Source organism: Phaethon aethereus (genome assembly GCF_964289735.1).
Source record: "Phaethon aethereus genome assembly, chromosome: 8".
NCBI classification, from domain to species: domain Eukaryota; kingdom Metazoa; phylum Chordata; class Aves; order Phaethontiformes; family Phaethontidae; genus Phaethon; species Phaethon aethereus.
Window position 1 is genome coordinate 23,783,849 of NC_138584.1, and position 18,306 is coordinate 23,802,154.

The window sequence follows — 18,306 nt, forward strand, 5'->3', positions numbered from 1 at the left end:
TCACAGTCTGGAGTCCTGGCTGTGGGCTGAGCCATTGCTGCCCTGCACAGGGGAGGCAGCTGCTGCCTCGCTCCGGCCCTTCTCCGGCTGCAGGGGCTGCACCTCCAGGTGGGACTCGGTGGAGGGGCTGAACGCCGGGGCGTAGCGCCCGCTGCGGTGCTCTGCCAGCGCCGGGCCCCAGTCCTTGCTTGCCTTGGTAGCATTTTTCAAGCGCTAGAGAGAGGGAGAGGATGGGGACAGGGTTAGTGCCCATCGTGCTCCCCTGCCCCAGCCTCCCCCAGCATGCCAGCGGCTCCCAGGGGTGCCTGGAGATGGGGGTGCCCCATGGACACTGTCTGCACACAGCTGCTATGGGCTACCAACAGCTCTGGTGGGGTGGGGGACAGCCTTGCCAGTAGCCCCAGGTGGGACTTGAACAAGTGGGTCTAGCCCCTGGCCACCCACCTCCAGCAGCGTGTCCCCCTCAGAGCGGCACACTTTGTAGATGGCGTAGATGGGGATGCAGATGACCGAGGAGAGTGCCATGAGGAAGCCGATGCTGATGGCCCAGGTGGGGTAGACATAGTCATTGTAGGAGATGGGCCGGTACTGGATCACTGTGAAGACCAGGATGAACTGGGGAGGGACAGGCAGGATCAGCCAGTGGGGAGCAACCAGCCTGCTCTGCGCCCCCCTTAACTGCCCCCTCTGCCCCATCCCTGCAGCCCAGCATCCCCTTCCTGAGGGTGGACAAGTGCGGGGCCTATGTGGGCTCCTCGCCCCCTCCTCCTCTGGCCCCGTGCCCCATGGTCACGATGCTCACAAAGATGATGGCGGGCGAGATGAAGCGCCAGCAGATCTGGAAGAAGAGCGGGGGTGGGAAGCCCAGCATCATCTCGATGTCCTTGAAGTAGCTGCGGTACCCTGCGGGGATGAGTGGCCATCAGCCCCAGCGCAGCTGGGCTGGAGCCCCGGTGGGACCCCGAGCCCCCGCCCACCGCTGGCCAGCGCCAGCTCCAGACCCTGGGTGTTGGGACCCACCAGGATCCTCGGGTCATGGCCACCCTGACAGGCCAATGGCCTTGCACTCCTCAGCCAGTTAGCACGCAGCAAACCGCCGATTGGCCAGAAGTTAGCACACCCCCTTCCCCACTGGTTGGCTGGGGCAGCCTCGCCACCCGATTGGCTGCAGGTGGTTGCACCTACCGTAGATGTACATGATGGCCACGCACATGATGCAGGAGATGACGACCAGGGAGAAGCTGGCGGCGTAGTTGTCCATCAGCAGGAGCCAGTAGATGCCCGCCTGTGAGAGGGACCCATTGGCACAGCTGCCCCGGCGGTACTGCTGCCATCGGCACAGCCGTGCTGCCAGCAACACACAGCCTGGATACTACTACTGTGGTTGGCATGGCAACACCCAATGTTAGGGCTGGCACAGCGACGCTTAGTCTGGATACCATCGCCAGTGTTGGCATGGCAACATCAGGCCCTGGGTGTCACCACCACCAGGGTGGTCATGGCAACAACATGGACATGTGTCCATGGCCCATCCCGGATGGTGTCAGCTCAGCAAGGTCACCATGGCAAAGGCACCCCGTCACCACAGTCCCATGGCCACCTACCTGTGTGGTGAGCGGGACGCCCAGCAGGAAGCCCACCACGGCCACCCCCAGCGTCACAAAGGTCTTCCTGCGGATGATCCACTCATTGCCCACCTCATCCACAATGGCCGTGACGAGCGTCTCCAGCAGGCAGAACTGCGCGTGAGGTGAAGGGGGCAGCATGTCACCACCTTGGCCCCACCATGCCATCCCACCCCAACATGCTGGCCCCACCATGCTGCCCCACCATGACCTACTTGTGTGCCCAGCCCCAAGAGGATGAGCATGAAGAAGAAGAGAATGGACCAGAGGGGCGAGATGGGGAGCAAGGTGAGAGCCTCAGGGTAGGCAACGAATGCCAGGCCAGGGCCATGGTCGGCCACCTTGGAGACATCCACACCCAGGTGCTTGGCCATGAAGCCCAGGATGGAGAAGATGACAAAGCCGGCGTAGACGCTGGTGGCGCAGTTGGTGATGCTGATGATGATGCTGTCCCTGTGGGGAGAGGGATCAGGGCCAGCAGTGGGCTGGAGGGCAGCAGGGGGACTGAGGGACCGCAGCCAGGCACTCACCGGTAGCAGTTGTTGTGGAACTTGTTGTAGGAGGCCATGGTGATGAGCCCACCCCAGGCACAGCCCAGCGAATAGAAGATCTGTGAGGCTGCGTCACCCCACACCTGCAGCGGTGGGGTGGTCAGTGCTGTGCCCCCCAGCCCTGCTCCCCCACGGCCACCCACCACCCCTTGTCCCCTCTCACCTTGGCATCAAGGATCTTGTCCCACTGGGGCGTCAGGTAGTACATGATGCCAGTGAGGGCCCCATCCAGTGTGATGCCACGCACGAAGAGGATGGTGAGCACCACGTAGGGGAAGGTGGCCGTGAAGTACACCACCTGTGGGGCGGCACCTCAGTGGGGTGGGGCTGGGGACAGAGGGTGGGGCCACAGGCAAGGGGTGTGGCCTGGGACAGGGGGTGTGGTTATAGACTGGGGAAGGGATAATGGTCCAGAGTGTGGAGAAGTCCATGGGGAGGGGCTACAGTCAGGGAAGGAGGGGCCATGGCCACATGGTAGGAGCTGTGCCCATAAGGGGTGTGGCCACATTGCAGGGGGTGTGGTCTTTCCCAGAGTGGGAGGAGCCTGCACCCAGAAGGGGTGGGGCCATGTCCACAATGGGAGGTACATTCCCAATAGAGGAGGGGCTCTGCCTAGAAGGGGGCGTGGTCATCTGCAGAGGGGGTGTGTTCACACCCAGGGGGCGGGGCCCAGAGGGCACACACACACAGGTACCTTCCCCGAGGACTTGACGCCCTTGATGAGGCAGAGGAAGACGACAACCCAGGAGACGCCGAGGCAGCCCAGGAGGGGCAGCCGCACCTCACCCAGGTTCCCGATGTCATCCGACAGGTCCAGCACGTACCTCCTGCGCAGGAGGCAGCTGGCGTCAGCGGGGCCCTGCCACCACCACCTCCCCTGTCCCCCGTCCCCATCCCCAGTACCTCCAGTACTCCTCGCTGGGGCTGGTGCGCTTCTGGGTGACGTTGAGGAGGCGGGTGAGGTTGAGGGCGGTGCGGCTGGAGAGGTTCCTGTCCACCACCCCCATGCAGTCGGGCGTGTTCCAGGCGTTGCTGCAGTACGTCCAGGGCAGCACACGCGTCATGGACACAAAGAAGTAGTAGAAGGCAATACAGATCACCACGTTGTAGTAGATCCCGATGTACGTGGACACCACCATCATCCCGTAGCCCACGCCTGGGAACAGCACCGGGGAGGGGTGAGCGGCATGGTGCGGCATGGCGCAGGTACGGCACGTCGCAGTGCGGGGAGAGCAGGCGGCGCTGTCAGCAGCCTTGCAGCCATGCTGCGGCTCAGGGCCTGGCTGTGGCGCTAGGGTGGGGAGCACCATGCGGCTCATCCCAGCACCATGCATGGGGTCCTCTACCTCCAAGCAAGCCCTGTGGTGCTGAAGGTCCCCTGAGACACGTGGCAATGCACAGAGGGTGCGTGGCCTGCAAGGCTGCAGGCAAATCCTTGGGGTCTGCAGCCCTGGAGAACCACTGGGTGGGGGTCTCTCCTTGCATGGACATGGTGACTTTAGGGCTACAGCTACCTGGTGGCTGGTGATAGAGGCCACGCAGGTAAATGTACACCAGGCTGAGCATGCCACAGCACGGAGCAGGTGGGAGCATGTGCACGGGCTGCCCAAACTCCAATGTGACATTGTGGGCACATCGCCCGGCAGGCAGCGTGCAGGCGCGCACCAGGGGAACCGGCAGCACAAGAGCACACAAGCGCGCCAGGAGGTGCACCCGGAGCAGGGCCCAGCCACAGCAGGGCAAGCTCTGAGTGCAGCCAGTGCCCGCAGGTGTGGGCACAGCACCCACTGCCTGTGTTGTAGGGAGAGGATCGCAGGAGCCTGCCCACAGCCGGAGGGGCCACAGGCACCCACAGAGTGTTCAGGGGACCTGAGTGGCCTCTGCAAGAGGGATGTGCTGGGGACGCGTGTGGCGCGTGCAGGGATGTGTGTGTAATGCCTGCAGTGGATGCCAGTGAGGGCATGGGATGCGTGACGTTACGGGGACGTGTGTAATGTGTGCAGGGGACGCTGGCTGGGCTGTGGGTGCAGGGCAGCATGGCCCCGGATGGGCCTACGCACAGGGGAGCCCTGCAATGCGGGCAGCAGCGCGTGCGCACGGCGTGCGGGGCTGGGCGAGGGGCTGCGCAACGTGTCAGTGGTGTGCGCAGGGGACATGCAGGGGGGCGGGGGGGGCATACCACGTGCCGGGGGCTGTGCCGGCAGGTGCCCCGTGCCGGTGTGAGCCATGGGGATGGGCAGCCCCTTACCTTTGAACATGGGGCTGACCCTCCAGACGCCAAGGCAGCCCTGACTGGCGAACTGGCCAAAGGAGAGCTCCATGAAGAAGAGGGGGATGCCGCAAAACACCAGCATGATGAAGTAGGGGAACATGAAGGCACCTGGTGGGCAGGAATCAGAGTGAGAGTGGGCAACAACCCTGGGCACGGCCATATCTGCCCCCCTCCCTGCACCTGGGGCTGGCAAGCACTGCATGGGGTGCTTGCCCCCACCCCTACCCCGGGGCACCTTGCTCCCCTGGCTCCCTTACACCCACCTCCCCCATTGCGGTAGCAGAGGTATGGGAAGCGCCAGACGTTGCCCAGCCCCACGGCGTAGCCCACGCTGGTCAGCACGAACTCGATCTGGTTGCCCCAGTTTCCGCGCTTGACGCTCTTGTCCTGCTTGCCCCGCTCCCCGGGCACGGCGCCGTTCTGCGGAGAGATGCCATGGGGCGCGTCAACTGGGAACCCCCCCACCAGCCCCATCGGAGGGGCGATGGCTGCCGAGAGGGGCCGGGTGGTCCCCCACATGCTGCCCCCTCCTCCAGCCATGCACAGGCAGTGCCAAGGAGGGGGGAGGGCAGCGGTGGCGGCCCCCCCGATGAATAGCTCCGCACGGAGCCCGGCTGCAGCGAAGGCAGAGCCTGCAACTCATACAAAGCAGGTCCGGGCGCCTGAGCACAAAGGGGCCTCTGTTCCCGCGCCCCCCCTCCCTGCGCCCAGCAAGAGAGGCCCCGCGGCGTGGCCACTGCCCACGGCTGGAGGGGAATGGTGGGACCCCCGGGGTGAAGCAGGGACCCCCCTCAATGGGGAGTGGGGTGCAGTGACTAGAGCAGGCGGGGGCCTGGGTGCCCCCCCGGGAAAGGCACGCTGCCGCAGCTGGGGTCCTGTGGCCGCCTCAGCGCCCGGCGAGGGCACCGTGCTCGGGGCAGCGCAGGGGGGTCCCGTGCAGGTGGGTCTCCTGGGTACAGGCCCAGCAACCAGCCATCCCCCACTGCCGGGGACCTGGCGGTGGCTGGATGGGGGCAAGAAAGGGTGCTTTGTGCAGGCTGCCACACAAAGCGAGCTCACACCAGGGACAACAACAACGATGGGCACCCGTCAACCCCGACGGAGATGGCACCCATCACCCCATGGCTCCGTCCCAGCATGGCCCCAGGCTCGCACTAATATCCTGCCTGGACGCTGCCATGCTCCAGCAGGTTGGGCTGAGGGCAGATGGCATTTTGGGGTGTCATGGGTGCCCTGAGCCCTCCCATCCCCACCTGAGGCCAGGCAATGGGTGCATGGGATGAAGGTGCTGGTCAGTCCATGGCCCCACAGCACCCATGACATGATGGGAGCAGCATGGGGTGCCAGCAGCCCTAGGAGGATGTCGGAGCTCCGTGGTGCCAATCTCCCCACCACAGACACCCCTGTGCCCATGCCCACTCATGCTGCTCCCTGCTCATACACACCCCCCCCCGCCTGCCGTGTGTGCCCCCCACAATGGCTGACGTGGGCAGCGAGCGGGCCACAAATGGGAGCCGTCGCTTCGGATCTGCTCACGCTGGCGGGGCACAGGCAGCAGGCGCGGTGCACCTAACCGTATCATTCGATTAGGGCCGGCACAGCCGGGACGTGATGCCCAGCGACTCCGGCACCGCGCTGCCAAACAAAGCCATCTGCTGCGAGCAGGGCCCGCACGCGCCGGGGGCTGCAGGGGGGCTGCCAGGGTGCAGGGCAGGGGGAGAGGGCTGATGGGGGGATTGGTGGGCGCTTTGGGCAGGGCTAGAGGGGCCATAGCGGCAATATGCTGGCTGTGCCAAGCCAGGGCACTGGCATGCCCACGCCAGCCCCCACAGGCAAAGGCTCCGTCAGAAAGGAGCTCACAGCAACCGCAGGTGCTGGTGGAGCCCCACTGGGGAAGGCTCTTGTTGTGGGGTGCTAGGCAGGAGTGGGGGCCAAGGGGTCCCCAGGATGGGGGGGGATGCTGGCACTGTCCCATGCTGGGGCACGCTGCCCGCTCAAGCAGGCTGATCCGATCGGGAAGACTCTGATTAAGCTGCTCGCACTAACGAGGCCCCTAATGAGCAGCACAGCCAGCGGGTGGGGGGCAATGCTCCAGCCTCCCTGGCAAAGGGTCTGGGGGAGGATGGGACAGGACGACACCGCATGGCCCCAGCTCCCAAACGGGATCTCATCCCTTTCTCAAAGCCAGAGGGGACCCCTCTGCTCAGGTGACCCCAGCATGGCTTCACCCACATGCCCGATGGGGCACCCCAGCTCTGAGCTGCCTGGCACCAGTGTAACAAGAGTGCTAGGCCTCTGTTCCCCCTGCCACTTTCCTGCACTGCAGAGCTTCGGCATGCCTGTCCCCAGGAAGGGGGCAGCCGCATGTGTGCCCATGCGTGCACAAGCACGCCGCATGTGTGCACACGCTTGCGTGCTCGCCCCTCAGCTTGCTACAACCCCCCTCTCTCCCCAAATCTGGGAAGGTCACCCCGTCCTTTACACTCATTAACCACTGTCCATTTTCCATGCATCTGCTCCCATGCAACCCCAAAAGATGCCTGGCTTGGGTGCAAACATCAGAGGGGGAGGCATCAGATGCCCGGGGCATCCTTCCTCCCCCTTCCCCAGGGACCCCCACACCGCCCCACCACATGGCCAAAGATTCCCCAGCCCAGCAGAGTAGGCATCATCCATCACACCACCCGGCACCGGAGCCTTTCTCATGCTAAGCAGCGCTGCCTTGCACAATGTCAGCTTGGCTGGGGTGCCCGGATGCCCCCCACTTCCCGAAGGAGCCCTGATTTATGGCTGGGAAGCTCATGGCAGTGGTGGGGTTGATCCTGGGAGGGGATGTCCCCATGGGAGGCATCTCCAGTGTGGTCCCCCCTACTTTTTCCCCACTCAAACTGCCCCCACAGAGGTATTTCAGCCTGGCAGAAGCACTCCGTGGGGCATCAGCCTTATCCAGCTCCCCCCCGAGCCAGGGAAAGACCCCCAATTCCTTCCCCAGCGTCCTAATGGGGTGCCAGGGATGCTCCTGCAATGCCAGTGCAGGGTACCAGTTAGCCCCTGCTGTCATCAGCCTGGTGTCATTGCTCTTTGCCATGGTGATGGTGATGCAGTTATGGCCGGGCGAGGCAGGGGCTGCCGGAAGGTACAAGTAGACACTAATTACCTCATTTGCCAAAATAGCTGCTCTTCCAGGGCAAGGAAACGGGGTGCAGGATGCCTGGGGCAGGGGAAGCCTAGCCTGGGGTGAGGGTCCCTGGGGATGGAGGGATGGAGTGACTTGGAGAGGGATCCCCAGGGATGGGGTGACTTGGAGAGGGGTGTCCCAGATGCCTTCGCTGTCCGGCCACAGCACCTGGGTGCTGCAGTGGGGAGGTGCCCCCATAATCAGCCTCCACACTCCCTGCCCCTGGTACAATGGGGTGATGAACCCAGAAGTGCCAGCCCCGTGCCAGGGGCTGCCGTGCCCTCCCAGCCTGCCTGCCCCGGCTCTGCCAGCCCCACTGGCTCATCCCAGCCATCCCTGCCCTCTCTCTGCAGTGCCCGCAGCCCCGTGTTTGCCCCTGCCCCGAGCGGCAGGCACGGCATGGGGGCAGGGGCACCTGGCACAGCCCGGCCAGCGCCAGCATCAGCCCTACGTGCCAGGATGGGCACAGGCAAGGGGGCACTCCCAGGGCCAGGGTGATGCAATGCTGAGGGGGATGTCCAAACAACAGGACTCCCCCTGCAGCGCTACACAGCCCTGACCACCCCCAGTGCGGGGAGGCTGCCCAGCCCCACTGACAGCCCCGAGCGCACTCTGCCAACCGCCCACAGCAGCGCCAGCCCCAGCCCCAGGGTGCCATGGGTGGGCGGGGGCAAACTTTGACATTGCTTGCTGATGCACATGAAATGGAAGGGGCAGAAGCGGGGGTCTTAGCTAGATTCTGACCCTCCACCACTTAGCAAGGTTGCACACCCCTGTTGCAATCAGTAGGTTCCAGCGTTAACGAACACACAACTGTCAGGCAATCTCTTCTCACTCCCAACACAGCTAAGGCCACGGAGGGGCTTGGTGCCACACTGTGCGCTCCCTGCCCTCCCCAGGGCACCCCACGCCCCTGGCTGTGGGGCCTGGGGTGCCTCCCCAGCATTCCACGGCACAGAGCTGCAGCTGTGCCTTGGTGCCGCAGAGCCATCGCCCCAGAGACGGCACAAAGGGTCTTGGAGAGGAGACGTGGCGGTGGGGGAACGATGCTGGCACAGCCGCCATCCAGCCCCCGACTCTAGCCCCCAAACCCTGCTCTCATCTCCCCACTGACCTGCTGAGGGGGCCTGGGGGGGCCCGGCTGCCCGCGGCTGCCATCCAGGGGGCCAGACTGGCCAGCTCGGCGAGTCCCTGGCTTCATTGGCACCTCGGGCTCCGGCGCAGCAGCCGCCCGCCTCCCCCCGCCCGCTGCCTCTGGCGCTTGGCACCGCTCCCCACTCGCCTCTCAGCCAGGCTCGGCCCCTCGCCGCCCGCCCCGACGTGGCACTGGTGCCCCACCACACCGCCCACCCCAGCACCATCTCTGCCTGTCCCACGCCACGGGCAACCCCCATGCCTCAGTTTTCCCTCCCCCAGGAGCCATGCCCCCACAGGTCAGGCGTCCCCCCCAGCAGGCGCAGGCAGGGCAGGCTGCACAGCGGGCTGTGCCCCGACCTGCTTAACGAGGCCTCATTAGTGAAGTCCAGCTGCTCGCAGCCCCGCACGCTCCGGCAGGCAGCGCTGCCCTCCCCGCAGGCACCGCTGCCCGTCTGGCCCGGGCAGGGACCTGCGTTTGGAGCGTGGAAGAGAGCTGCGTCCCCTCGGTGCCCCCGTTCCCATGCCCCCACACCCCCAGCCCCACACACACGTTCCCGCCCCTATGCCTGCCACCCACACAGCCGCCTGGCCCCACACACCCAACCTCTCAAGGGCTGCAGGGACCGGGCATGGCCTGGCTGGGGGACGGGGGCATGGGGACAAGCCTGCTTGCTGGCACATCCCCAGCCTGGTGCCACACTACTTCACTCTGACGTCACACCGCTGGCGACATCATGGGGTCTCCATAGCAACCTTCACAAGGTCACTGCCCAGCGGGGGGACCATCTGGCTGGCAGGAGGGCTGTGCCACAACCCTCCTGCCACCGAGGCACCCCAAAGCCTCCCCGCTGGCCCCCTTGCGAGTCTGGGGTGGGACCCTGCTAGGGTGCTGTGTCCCATGGGAGGGCAGGTGTGGGGTGCCCCCCAGCCAGGCTCGGGGTGCCCCAGCTGCTCCCAGCCCTGCACCCCGGCTGGGGAGCGCAGCCAAGGCGCCAGCGAGGCGTGATGGTACGCCGAGGGCAGGGGGACGGGCCGGCACTTTTGGGCAACCATCTGGGGTCCAGGCAGCGGCAGCCACAGGCAGGCACGTGAACAGCACACGTGTGCGTGCGAGCACTTGGCCCCCCACACGTCGGCACCCAGCGCCTGTCCCTGTCCTCTCCTGCATTGGCCATCCGGTAGCTTGGGACATGCCCCATCCATGGGACAGCAGCACCCCACTGTCCCCCCCGGGAGACGTGCAAGCCCAGAGCCACCCCACGCTGTGCCAGCCCCAGCAACCCCAGCCCAGCCCTCCCAGTTCACATCTCCAGCCCTGCCCCATGTGCAGCCAGGTACCTGCCATGCCCCAACACCCCACAACGTGCCTACACAAGCATCTCTCCATGCCCCGATTCAGCTGTACCACCATGCCCCGGGCATGCTGTCCCCTGTGCCCCCCCACAGCAGCCTAAGCATGGCAGGACCCACCGCACCGGCCCGGGGATGCCGGGCCCCGCGCCAGCCCGCGGGAGCACAGCGCTGCTCCCCTGGCAGCCCGGCCAGCGGACAGAGGGGATTGCCAGCCCCACGGGGACACGCTGCTGGAAACAAAGGGACCACAGCGGGACCCTCACCTCTCCTGACACCGCAGTCCCCACCCTGGCTGGCTGGCAGTGCTGGGGCTGAACTAGAGACGCAGGGGTAATGGATGCATCAGAGGTAATGGATGCATCAGGGATGGCCGTGGGTCTTCCAGCCCCCGTCACCCTGTCCCCGAGCAGGGCTGCAGGGTGGCCGGGGCAGGGATGATGCCCAGGAACCTGCCCCGGTGCCACCATCTCCTAGCTGGGCGCTCACCGCCAGGGCTGCCTTTCTCCAGCTCCATTCTCCCGGGGCGGACACGATTCTCCCAGCGCGTTCAGGCAGAAAAATCCCCCGCCAGCCCCCCCATTGCTGCCCCTTGGTATTCCGGGAAGGGCTCCCGCAGCCAAAAGCCACTTCCGCAGCTCCGCTGCACCCCCCTGCCCGCAGCCACTGGCCGGCGGCACCACGCGGCTGGGGGTGTCTGGGACAGGCAGGGCCCCCCAGCCCTTAACCCCTGGCTGTGCGGTGGGAGCAGTGCCCCGGTGTCCTGAGGCGGGCACCCCACGGCCGAAGGTGGCCCGGCTGTGCCAGCAAGGCAGCCCTGGGAGTCAGGAGCCGCTGGCACTGCTGGAGCCTGAACAAAGCACCCCGAGGAGGACAAAACAAAATGTCCTCAAAGGCCAGGGAGGGAGAGGCTGTCAGACCCTCCCCGCTCTCCTGCAGCCCCATGGGGATGCCGCTGCCCAGCCATGCAGGGACCGATCCAGCCCTGCACCCCAGCACCCCATTGGTCACCCACTGCCATGGCCTCTACAGGGTTTGGGAGTGGTGGGGGGGCCACGGCCCTCCCTCCTGCCTGCAATTTTGGAGTGAGCATGCAGAGCTTCCCAGGGGCATCCATAAAACACAGAGCCTGCAAAAGCTCCTGCATGGCACGCTTGTCACCCTGGGACTGATGGGAGGGTGCAGGTCCCAGCTCACAGGTGGGGAAACTGAGGCACAGCTGCACACCACCCAGCAGCTGTCTCCATCACCCCTGTCCCTCCCCAGGCTGGGCACAGCGGGCACCCCAAGCCCCACAGCAAACCCACCTTCTCCTGGGGCTGCACACACATCCCTGGGCAGGGGATGTGCTGTGGGACCGCAGCGGGGTTGGGGGCTGTGGCAGCAGGATCTGCACCTGCAGGCAGGGATGAGAGCGCAGGCAGGGATGAGAGCACAGGCAGGGACAGCGCTTCACCAGGTGACTAGCAGGGCCCTGGAAGGCAGGCCAAGGAGATTACCTCCCTTCCCGAGTGACCCAGGCAGCTCAGCAGCCAGCGCCCATCCCACCATAGCTCCTCCTGAGGCTCTCCCCACTGGTGCGGTGCAGGGATGCTCTGGGAGCAGGGACGCTCTCACAGGGACCTGCCTTCCTCCCGCAGCCGCAGCACCAGCACCCCCGTGCATGGGTGTCCTCTCAGCCCCACAAAGAGGGGAGCCCTGAGCAGAGGGCTGCAAGCCGGGGTGGCCAGCACAGCGCGTGCCGGACCCCATGGTCCCCCACCCACGCCATCTCTCTGCACGCTCTGGCCCCGACGTGGGTACTTCCGAGAAGCGAGTTAAAGATTGACCAGGAGCAAGTGGGCGCTGCCACGCCTGGCTCCCTGCCGCAGGTTCCAGGCTCAGCCCTCGCCCCGGTGCGATGCTGGCTGCTCCGGCCAGGGCATGGACGCAGCAGCAGACGCAGCTAGTGCCCGCATGTGCAGGAGCACGTCTCCATGACAGACCCCCGATAAAGCCCATCTCCGTTCCCAGTCAAGGGCTTCTCCTAGAGAAACCTGGTTTCCCATCCTACCGGCCACCCTGACCCCTCCACACTGCCCACCGTGGGCAGGACGGGTGCTGGGCTCCCCACTGCAGGCACAGCCAGCGGGGCCACGCTGGGACACGCAAGCCGGGGAGCCGCGTGCACGCGAGCGCGCTGGAAGCGCCTGCTGGGCACGCTGCTCCCCTGGCTCTCGGCTTCCCGGGGAAGTCCTGGCTCCAGGCCCTCTGGCTGGAGCGTGCAGCTATTTCGGGAAGCCCCCCGGGAAGGGGAGGGCCCAGCAATAGTGTCAGCCCTGGCGTTCAGCTCTCATCCATCGGGAAACAGGGAAGAGCCAAACCCAGCCTGAGCTTACCTGCCAGGCGCAGCGCAGCAGCCCGGCCCGGGAAGCTGGGCTCAGGGCTCCCAAACTGCTCGCTGCACGGCAGACCTACCACAAGCATGGGCCACTGCAGCCCTCCAAGGAGGACACGTGCCAGGCAACGTCCTGCATCCACCCAGGGCACCGCAGCCCTCCCTGGCGCAGGCGAGCACAGGGCAGTGCACAGCACCCCACAACACACCGCTTGCAGGGACGGAGGGTCGGGCACCACACCGATGCCTGGGAACACCCAGCTCTGCCTGCACACCACCCTACCAGCCCAGTCTGGGAGAGCCTGCAAGTGGAGGCAGAGGGGAAGCAGCCCCACACTGTGCCCTCTGGGGGCAGCCGGCATGGAGGGGCACCCACGCTTTTTACCGAGAGCAGGTGGAGGAGCCGCCCAGCCAGGGCTTTCCCGCCTTCATCGCCCACCCAGAGAGCTGGGGTGGGCGATAAGGCCGGGCAGAGTGCCTGAGACAAGCGATAGCATCTCCAGGCACGGCGAGACACCGCACCCAGGGAAGCCTCGCAGGCAGCGGGCTCAGGGTGAGCGGCGTGCGGCGTCTGCCTGCAGGCATCGTGCTGGGGGAGCACCAGAGTGGCACAACCCCAGTCAGGGGTCCTGGGGGGCATCAAGCCTGACAGGAGCCCCAGTGTCCTGCTCCCTGTGCTGGCTGCTGTGAATGCCCTCAGCAAGTGCCCACGCCAACCCGCTCCCTGTGCCCCAGCACTTACCAGCAGCCCCTCGCTGCACTTATCGGCCATCCCTGGAGGCTGGAGCACAGTGCCAGCTGCCCGCCACGGGGTCCCTCGTCTGCCTGCTCTTCGTCACACGGCTGCGGTACCAGCACCGGTGCACTTCAATCCACCGTCAGAGCAAGCTGGGCAGATGGGAGAGACACCAAGAGAGATGTGACTGGTGGGGGTGGGCACATCCCTGCCCTGAGCCTCCCCCTCCCTCCAGGAATCAGGGGCCGTGCCAGGTGGGTCGCTCCCCTGTACCTGCCCGCAGGGCGCACAGGAGCGGTGCTGGTGGAGGACGCAGGGCCAAGTGTGCTGGTGGTGGGGTCTCCTACTGCTGCCTCCCACCCCGTCCAGCGTCTCCAAACCCCCTGGCACCCACAAGAGCGGCAGCTCCCAGGTGTTTCCCAAGAAGCAGTTAAAGATTTACCCAGTATGGACAGACGACCTTGCGGGCAGCTGGCTGCTGGCCTCCTGGCCGGTGGGCGTCGGGGGCCACAGGCACGAGCGGGGGCCCCGTGAGCTCTCCCCCAGTGAGAGCTGGAGCCGAAGTGGCTGTGGCACACGGCAGCGCTGGGACTGGGCGCTGAGCAGGGCCAGCTCAGGGCTCAGCTGCCGCGCAGGACGCAGATGGGAAACGATTGCCTTCTGCCCCGGTGCATCGCATGCACGTGCAGCGCAGGGGGGCCGAGCCGCTGGGCTCTGCCAAGCGCCAGGTGCTGCTGGACAGGGCACGGGCGCAGGCAGCTGCCTCCCCTGCCCTTACCTCTGCTCCAGCCTGGGGCTGCTGAAGGCCCCAGGAGAGCATCGGGGGCCTGACCTCACCGAGAGGGACAGCCGCTCTTGCAAAACACCAGTTTGCTTGTCCGTGCGACAGCAGCAGTGTTTGCAGATCCCACACCAGCACTCAGTGCCCTTGCTGGCCAGGGAAGGGCCCCCGACCCCCACCAAGGGTCCCTAACCATTGCTACCACCATCGGCCGAGCACCCCAGGGCCTGTTTCCAGGCCACCTGGAGTATGGAGTGATCAGCAGAGGAGCACAAGGCCCTGAAGCTGTGGGGAGGGAGCATGGGTGGTAGAGATAAAGGGCAGGAGGCCAGGGGATGCAGGGCGAGACCCCAGCCCCGGCCACAGCCCCTCCAGCGCAGGCAGGCTGCTGCCAGCAGATACCATGTCCCACCGCCAAACCTGTCCCCAGGAGCGGCTGCATTTCCAAGGGGAGACAAGATGTCATCACTACGCGGTGAGGACGACAAGCCCCGCTCCTCCCCTGGTGTGGCACGGGGACCTCTCGGGATGGGAGGCACAGGGCCAGCAGCCAGACCTCCTCCCCACCGCACACCTATCGCCAGCCAGCCAAAAGCTGCACACCCTGCGGCCCTGAATTCAGCCCAGGGACTCATCCTGTGTCCCGGGAGGGGAGAGTGCCCAAGGGGACGGCCCACCACTCCCCCCAGGGCCTGCCAGGCGCTGATAAGGCTGCCTGCCTGCGTAGCTGCTGCTGGCTTCGGCTCCCAGCCTGGCGAGGAGGCCAGCACCCAGCCAGGTGCGGGGCGGCAATGGGGTGGATGCAAGGATGCCCGAGGCTGCAGCATCCCCTGGGAGAGCCAGGCAGAGATGGGGATACCGTGCCTTGGTGCTATGGCGTGGCTCCCCTAGAGCTGCAGGATGCCGTGACAGCTCGGAGGGCAGGGCAGCTCATACCTAGAGATGGGATGGGTGGCACCGTGGAAGTGGGGACATCCGGGCACCCACGGGGGCTCCCGGCTGGGCTGTCACACCTGGGCCGGGGAGGCAGCCCATGGCACCCAGGGGAAGGCCACGGATGCCCGGCGGCAGGATGGAGACCCCTCGGCGCCGGTGCAGCCGCTGCCACCTGCGAGGCCATTTCCTCCGCTAGCATCCGCCGGGCCCGCCGCAGCCGGGTCTCCCCGGTACCCACGGGAGGCGGGCAGCTGGCCGGCCTGCCGCCGCCCTGAACCCCACCCGGAGGTGGCTCCGGCGGCAGCCCCGCGGGCAGCGCCCGCCGCCCGGCACCCCCCGCCGCCGCCGCCCGGTGCAGCACGGCGGCGGGGGGGCCCGGTTACATCAGCCGCCACGTGGTGGCTGCTCCGCCGCCCCGCCCCGGCACATGCCCGTGGAAAATTACCGCCAGCCCCCCCGCCCCGCCACCGGGCCGGACCGCCCCGGTCCCCACCGCCCCCCCGGGTGCAGCGGCAGGCGGCCCCGCTCTGCCTGCCGCGCTCCCGCGCTCCGCCGGTACCGCGCCGCCGCGCCGGGTGAGCAACAGATGCGGGACCGCCCCGCATCCCGCGCCCGCCGCCGTCCTGGCGGGCGGCCACTCCCGGTGCCGTTCCTGATGCCGCTCCCGATGCCCACGGCCCCGCCGGCCCGAAGCCCCTCGCCGCTCCCGTCTCATCCCCTTCCCGGCAGCATCCCCCCCTCCCCGCTCCGGTGCTCCCGGCCGGGCCGTGCACCCGGTACCGGCGGAGGTGCGCGCCCCTTACCGTGCCCATGCCGCCGGCCGGCCCCCGCCGCCGCTGCCGCCGCCGGCCGCCCCTGCCGCCGCGTCGGCTGGGCCCGCGGGGGCGCCGCCCCGCCGCGCTCGGCCCGGTACCGCTGCCGTGCCAGGCCCGGAGCCGCCGCCGCCGCCGCCGGTGCTGCCGACTTAATGAAAGTTTGGAGGTCGGGGGGGCTGGCGCCGCCTCTCGCCCCCACCGCCGCGCTCCGCCCTCCGCGCCGCCGCGCTCCCCAGCGCCCCGCTCCGGCACCCGCACCCGCCCCCGCACCCGGAGCCCGGGCACCGCCGGCACTCGCGGGGCGCGAGAGCGCACACGGCACACGCGGGCACACGTGGCACGCATGGCACACACGCACACGCGTGGGCACACCGTTACGCATGGCACACACGGGCACACGTGGGCACACACAAGCAACGCGGCACACACGGGCACACATGGGCACGCATGGGCACATGGCACACATGGGCACACGGCACACATGGGCACACTGTGCACTTGGCACACTTGGGCACACACAGAGCATACTTGGCACACATGGGCACTCGGAGCACACATGCAGCCCACAGGCACGAGGACACCCGGGGGCACACGTAGGCTTGCACAGGCGCATATGGACATATATGGGACATATGGTCACACACAGGCTCCTACAGGGCACACATGCATCCGCACACACATGTTTTCACACCCACAAGCATACATGGAGGAGCAACCGCACGCAGTGTGCATACGCGCAGACTCACGCTGCCGGCACACAGCACTGTGACAAACCTGGGCACGGGGATGGCCACAGGCTCCAGCCAGGATGCGTGCAGTCAGTACACGTGACTGTTGTACATGCGTGCATGTGTCTGTTGCACGTGTGTGGGTCCATGCACACACACCTTTATGTCCATGCATGTGTATGCTGTAGCAAGTGTGATTACTGACACATGTACACACGTGTGTATGCGTGCAAAACTGTACACATATACCTATGTATTTAGGTGTACATGTGTGTACACATGTAAGTGTACATGTCTGTAGCTATACACATACACATGTATGTGGGCATCTACATGTGAGTGCAAGCCTCCATGCCTGTGTTCATCTGTGTACACGAGGGGGTACGTGTGCATACGTGAACATGAGTGTACACAGGTGTGGATGCATGTACTGATATACACATACCCATAAATACTTAGGTGCATGTGTGTGTCCCCATACCCATGTGCATGCGTGTGCAGCCAGCACACGCCCCCGCAGCCCAGGCCAGATGTTTCCAGTAATGCATGACGGGTGCACTGGGGGCCGCCCCTCGCCTGGCCCCTCGCCGAGGCCTCCCCTCCCTCCCTTCCCTCCCCTTCCCGCTGGGCTTCCCGCATGCCAGGATGGGTGCCTGCACCCCGGCATGCTGCCCTGCCCCTTGGATCCCTCCCAGCTCCCAGGGCACACTGCACACCGGGGCCTTGGGGCACCAGCTGCACAGCCTTTCCCACATCCCATTGGGTGCTCTCTGATCTTTCCCGCCTCCGCAGCCCGGTACCCCATCCCAGGGCTGGCCCCCGGTGCTCCACATGACTTGGGGAGCATCCCTTACCCGTCTCTCCACAGATCCCCGTTGTCCCTGAGGGTTGCTGCCTGGTTAAGGAAATCCTCAGCACAGGATGGGGTGGAGGTGGGGGCAGCGATGGGGTGGGTGCCCCAGGGCTATCTGGCCAGCTACTGCAGGCCCCACGGCCACAGACTGGGCTGGGTGCTGGGTGCTGGGTGCTGGATGGGAGATGGTGCCAGCGCACTCACGAGCCGACACTGCTTTCGTTTTGCAAGTGTGATAAAGCCAGAGTCAGGGCACCCACAGCAGGAAGGGGAAGGTAGCAGCGAAACCGGCGGGTGCTCAGGTCCTCCCACGCCCTCCCAGCACCCGCGCATTGCTGCTCTGCACCAGGAGCCAGGCTGCTCTCTAGCACCCTCGCTCCCAGCTGCACGTGGCCTCACACCCCACCCTGCAGCCCAAATCCGGCACCCAGCACCTGAATCCAGCATCCCACGCCCAGCGTCCTGTGTCAGAGCCAGAACCCAGCTGCAACCCGCACCCCTGCCCCAGGGTCTGGGCTTTGGAGAGGAGCTGCCAGCTGCAGACTTGGTCCTCAAGGGATGGATTTCTGTCAATGAAACCCATGCTTTCAACTCGCCTCCTCAGAGTCTCGCTCCCTTTCTGTGCATCTCCTCTGTGCACTCTCCCAGGTCTCGACTTGGAAAAACATGAGGGGCCCCACTGCCCCCCGCAGCCTCCGAGATGCTGCGGTGCCCTTGCAGCACCCTGCACCTGTGTGCAAACACCTCCTCTGCAGGAGCCTGGGTGCTTTGTGCACCCGTGGTTTTGGTCATGGGCCTGCTGTACCGGTCAGGACTCCCCCGGGGTCTCGTGGTGCCCAGAGCCACAGCAGGGGCAGAGGCCAAACGTGGTCCATGGGGTGGGAGGCTGTGGTACCAAAGGGGTGTGGGATGGGTCCGAGTCTCCAGACTGTGCTCATGCCTCCTTTACCCATCTCTCCCCACCTGC

The 18,306-nt window shown here is 66.3% G+C and overlaps 1 protein-coding gene across 2 annotated transcripts; it reads right to left on the reverse strand.

The window, feature by feature from the left end:
• Positions 1-13,262, reverse strand: SLC6A9 (solute carrier family 6 member 9; the record flags this gene model as incomplete). Of its 2 annotated transcripts, none has more annotated exons than XM_082002850.1 (13): positions 1-213; positions 445-615; positions 803-903; positions 1,186-1,285; positions 1,605-1,739; positions 1,841-2,078; positions 2,156-2,259; positions 2,340-2,474; positions 2,871-3,003; positions 3,080-3,332; positions 4,425-4,556; positions 4,712-4,868; positions 13,233-13,262. In XM_082002850.1, 13 exons carry the CDS (start codon positions 13,260-13,262, stop codon positions 1-3), a joined length of 1,902 nt encoding a protein of 633 aa, XP_081858976.1. The 2 variants fall into 2 exon arrangements, with proteins under 2 accessions (XP_081858976.1, XP_081858975.1); XM_082002849.1 differs by lacking the exon at positions 13,233-13,262 and adding an exon at positions 8,729-8,827.
• Positions 13,263-18,306: the final 5,044 nt, after the last annotated feature.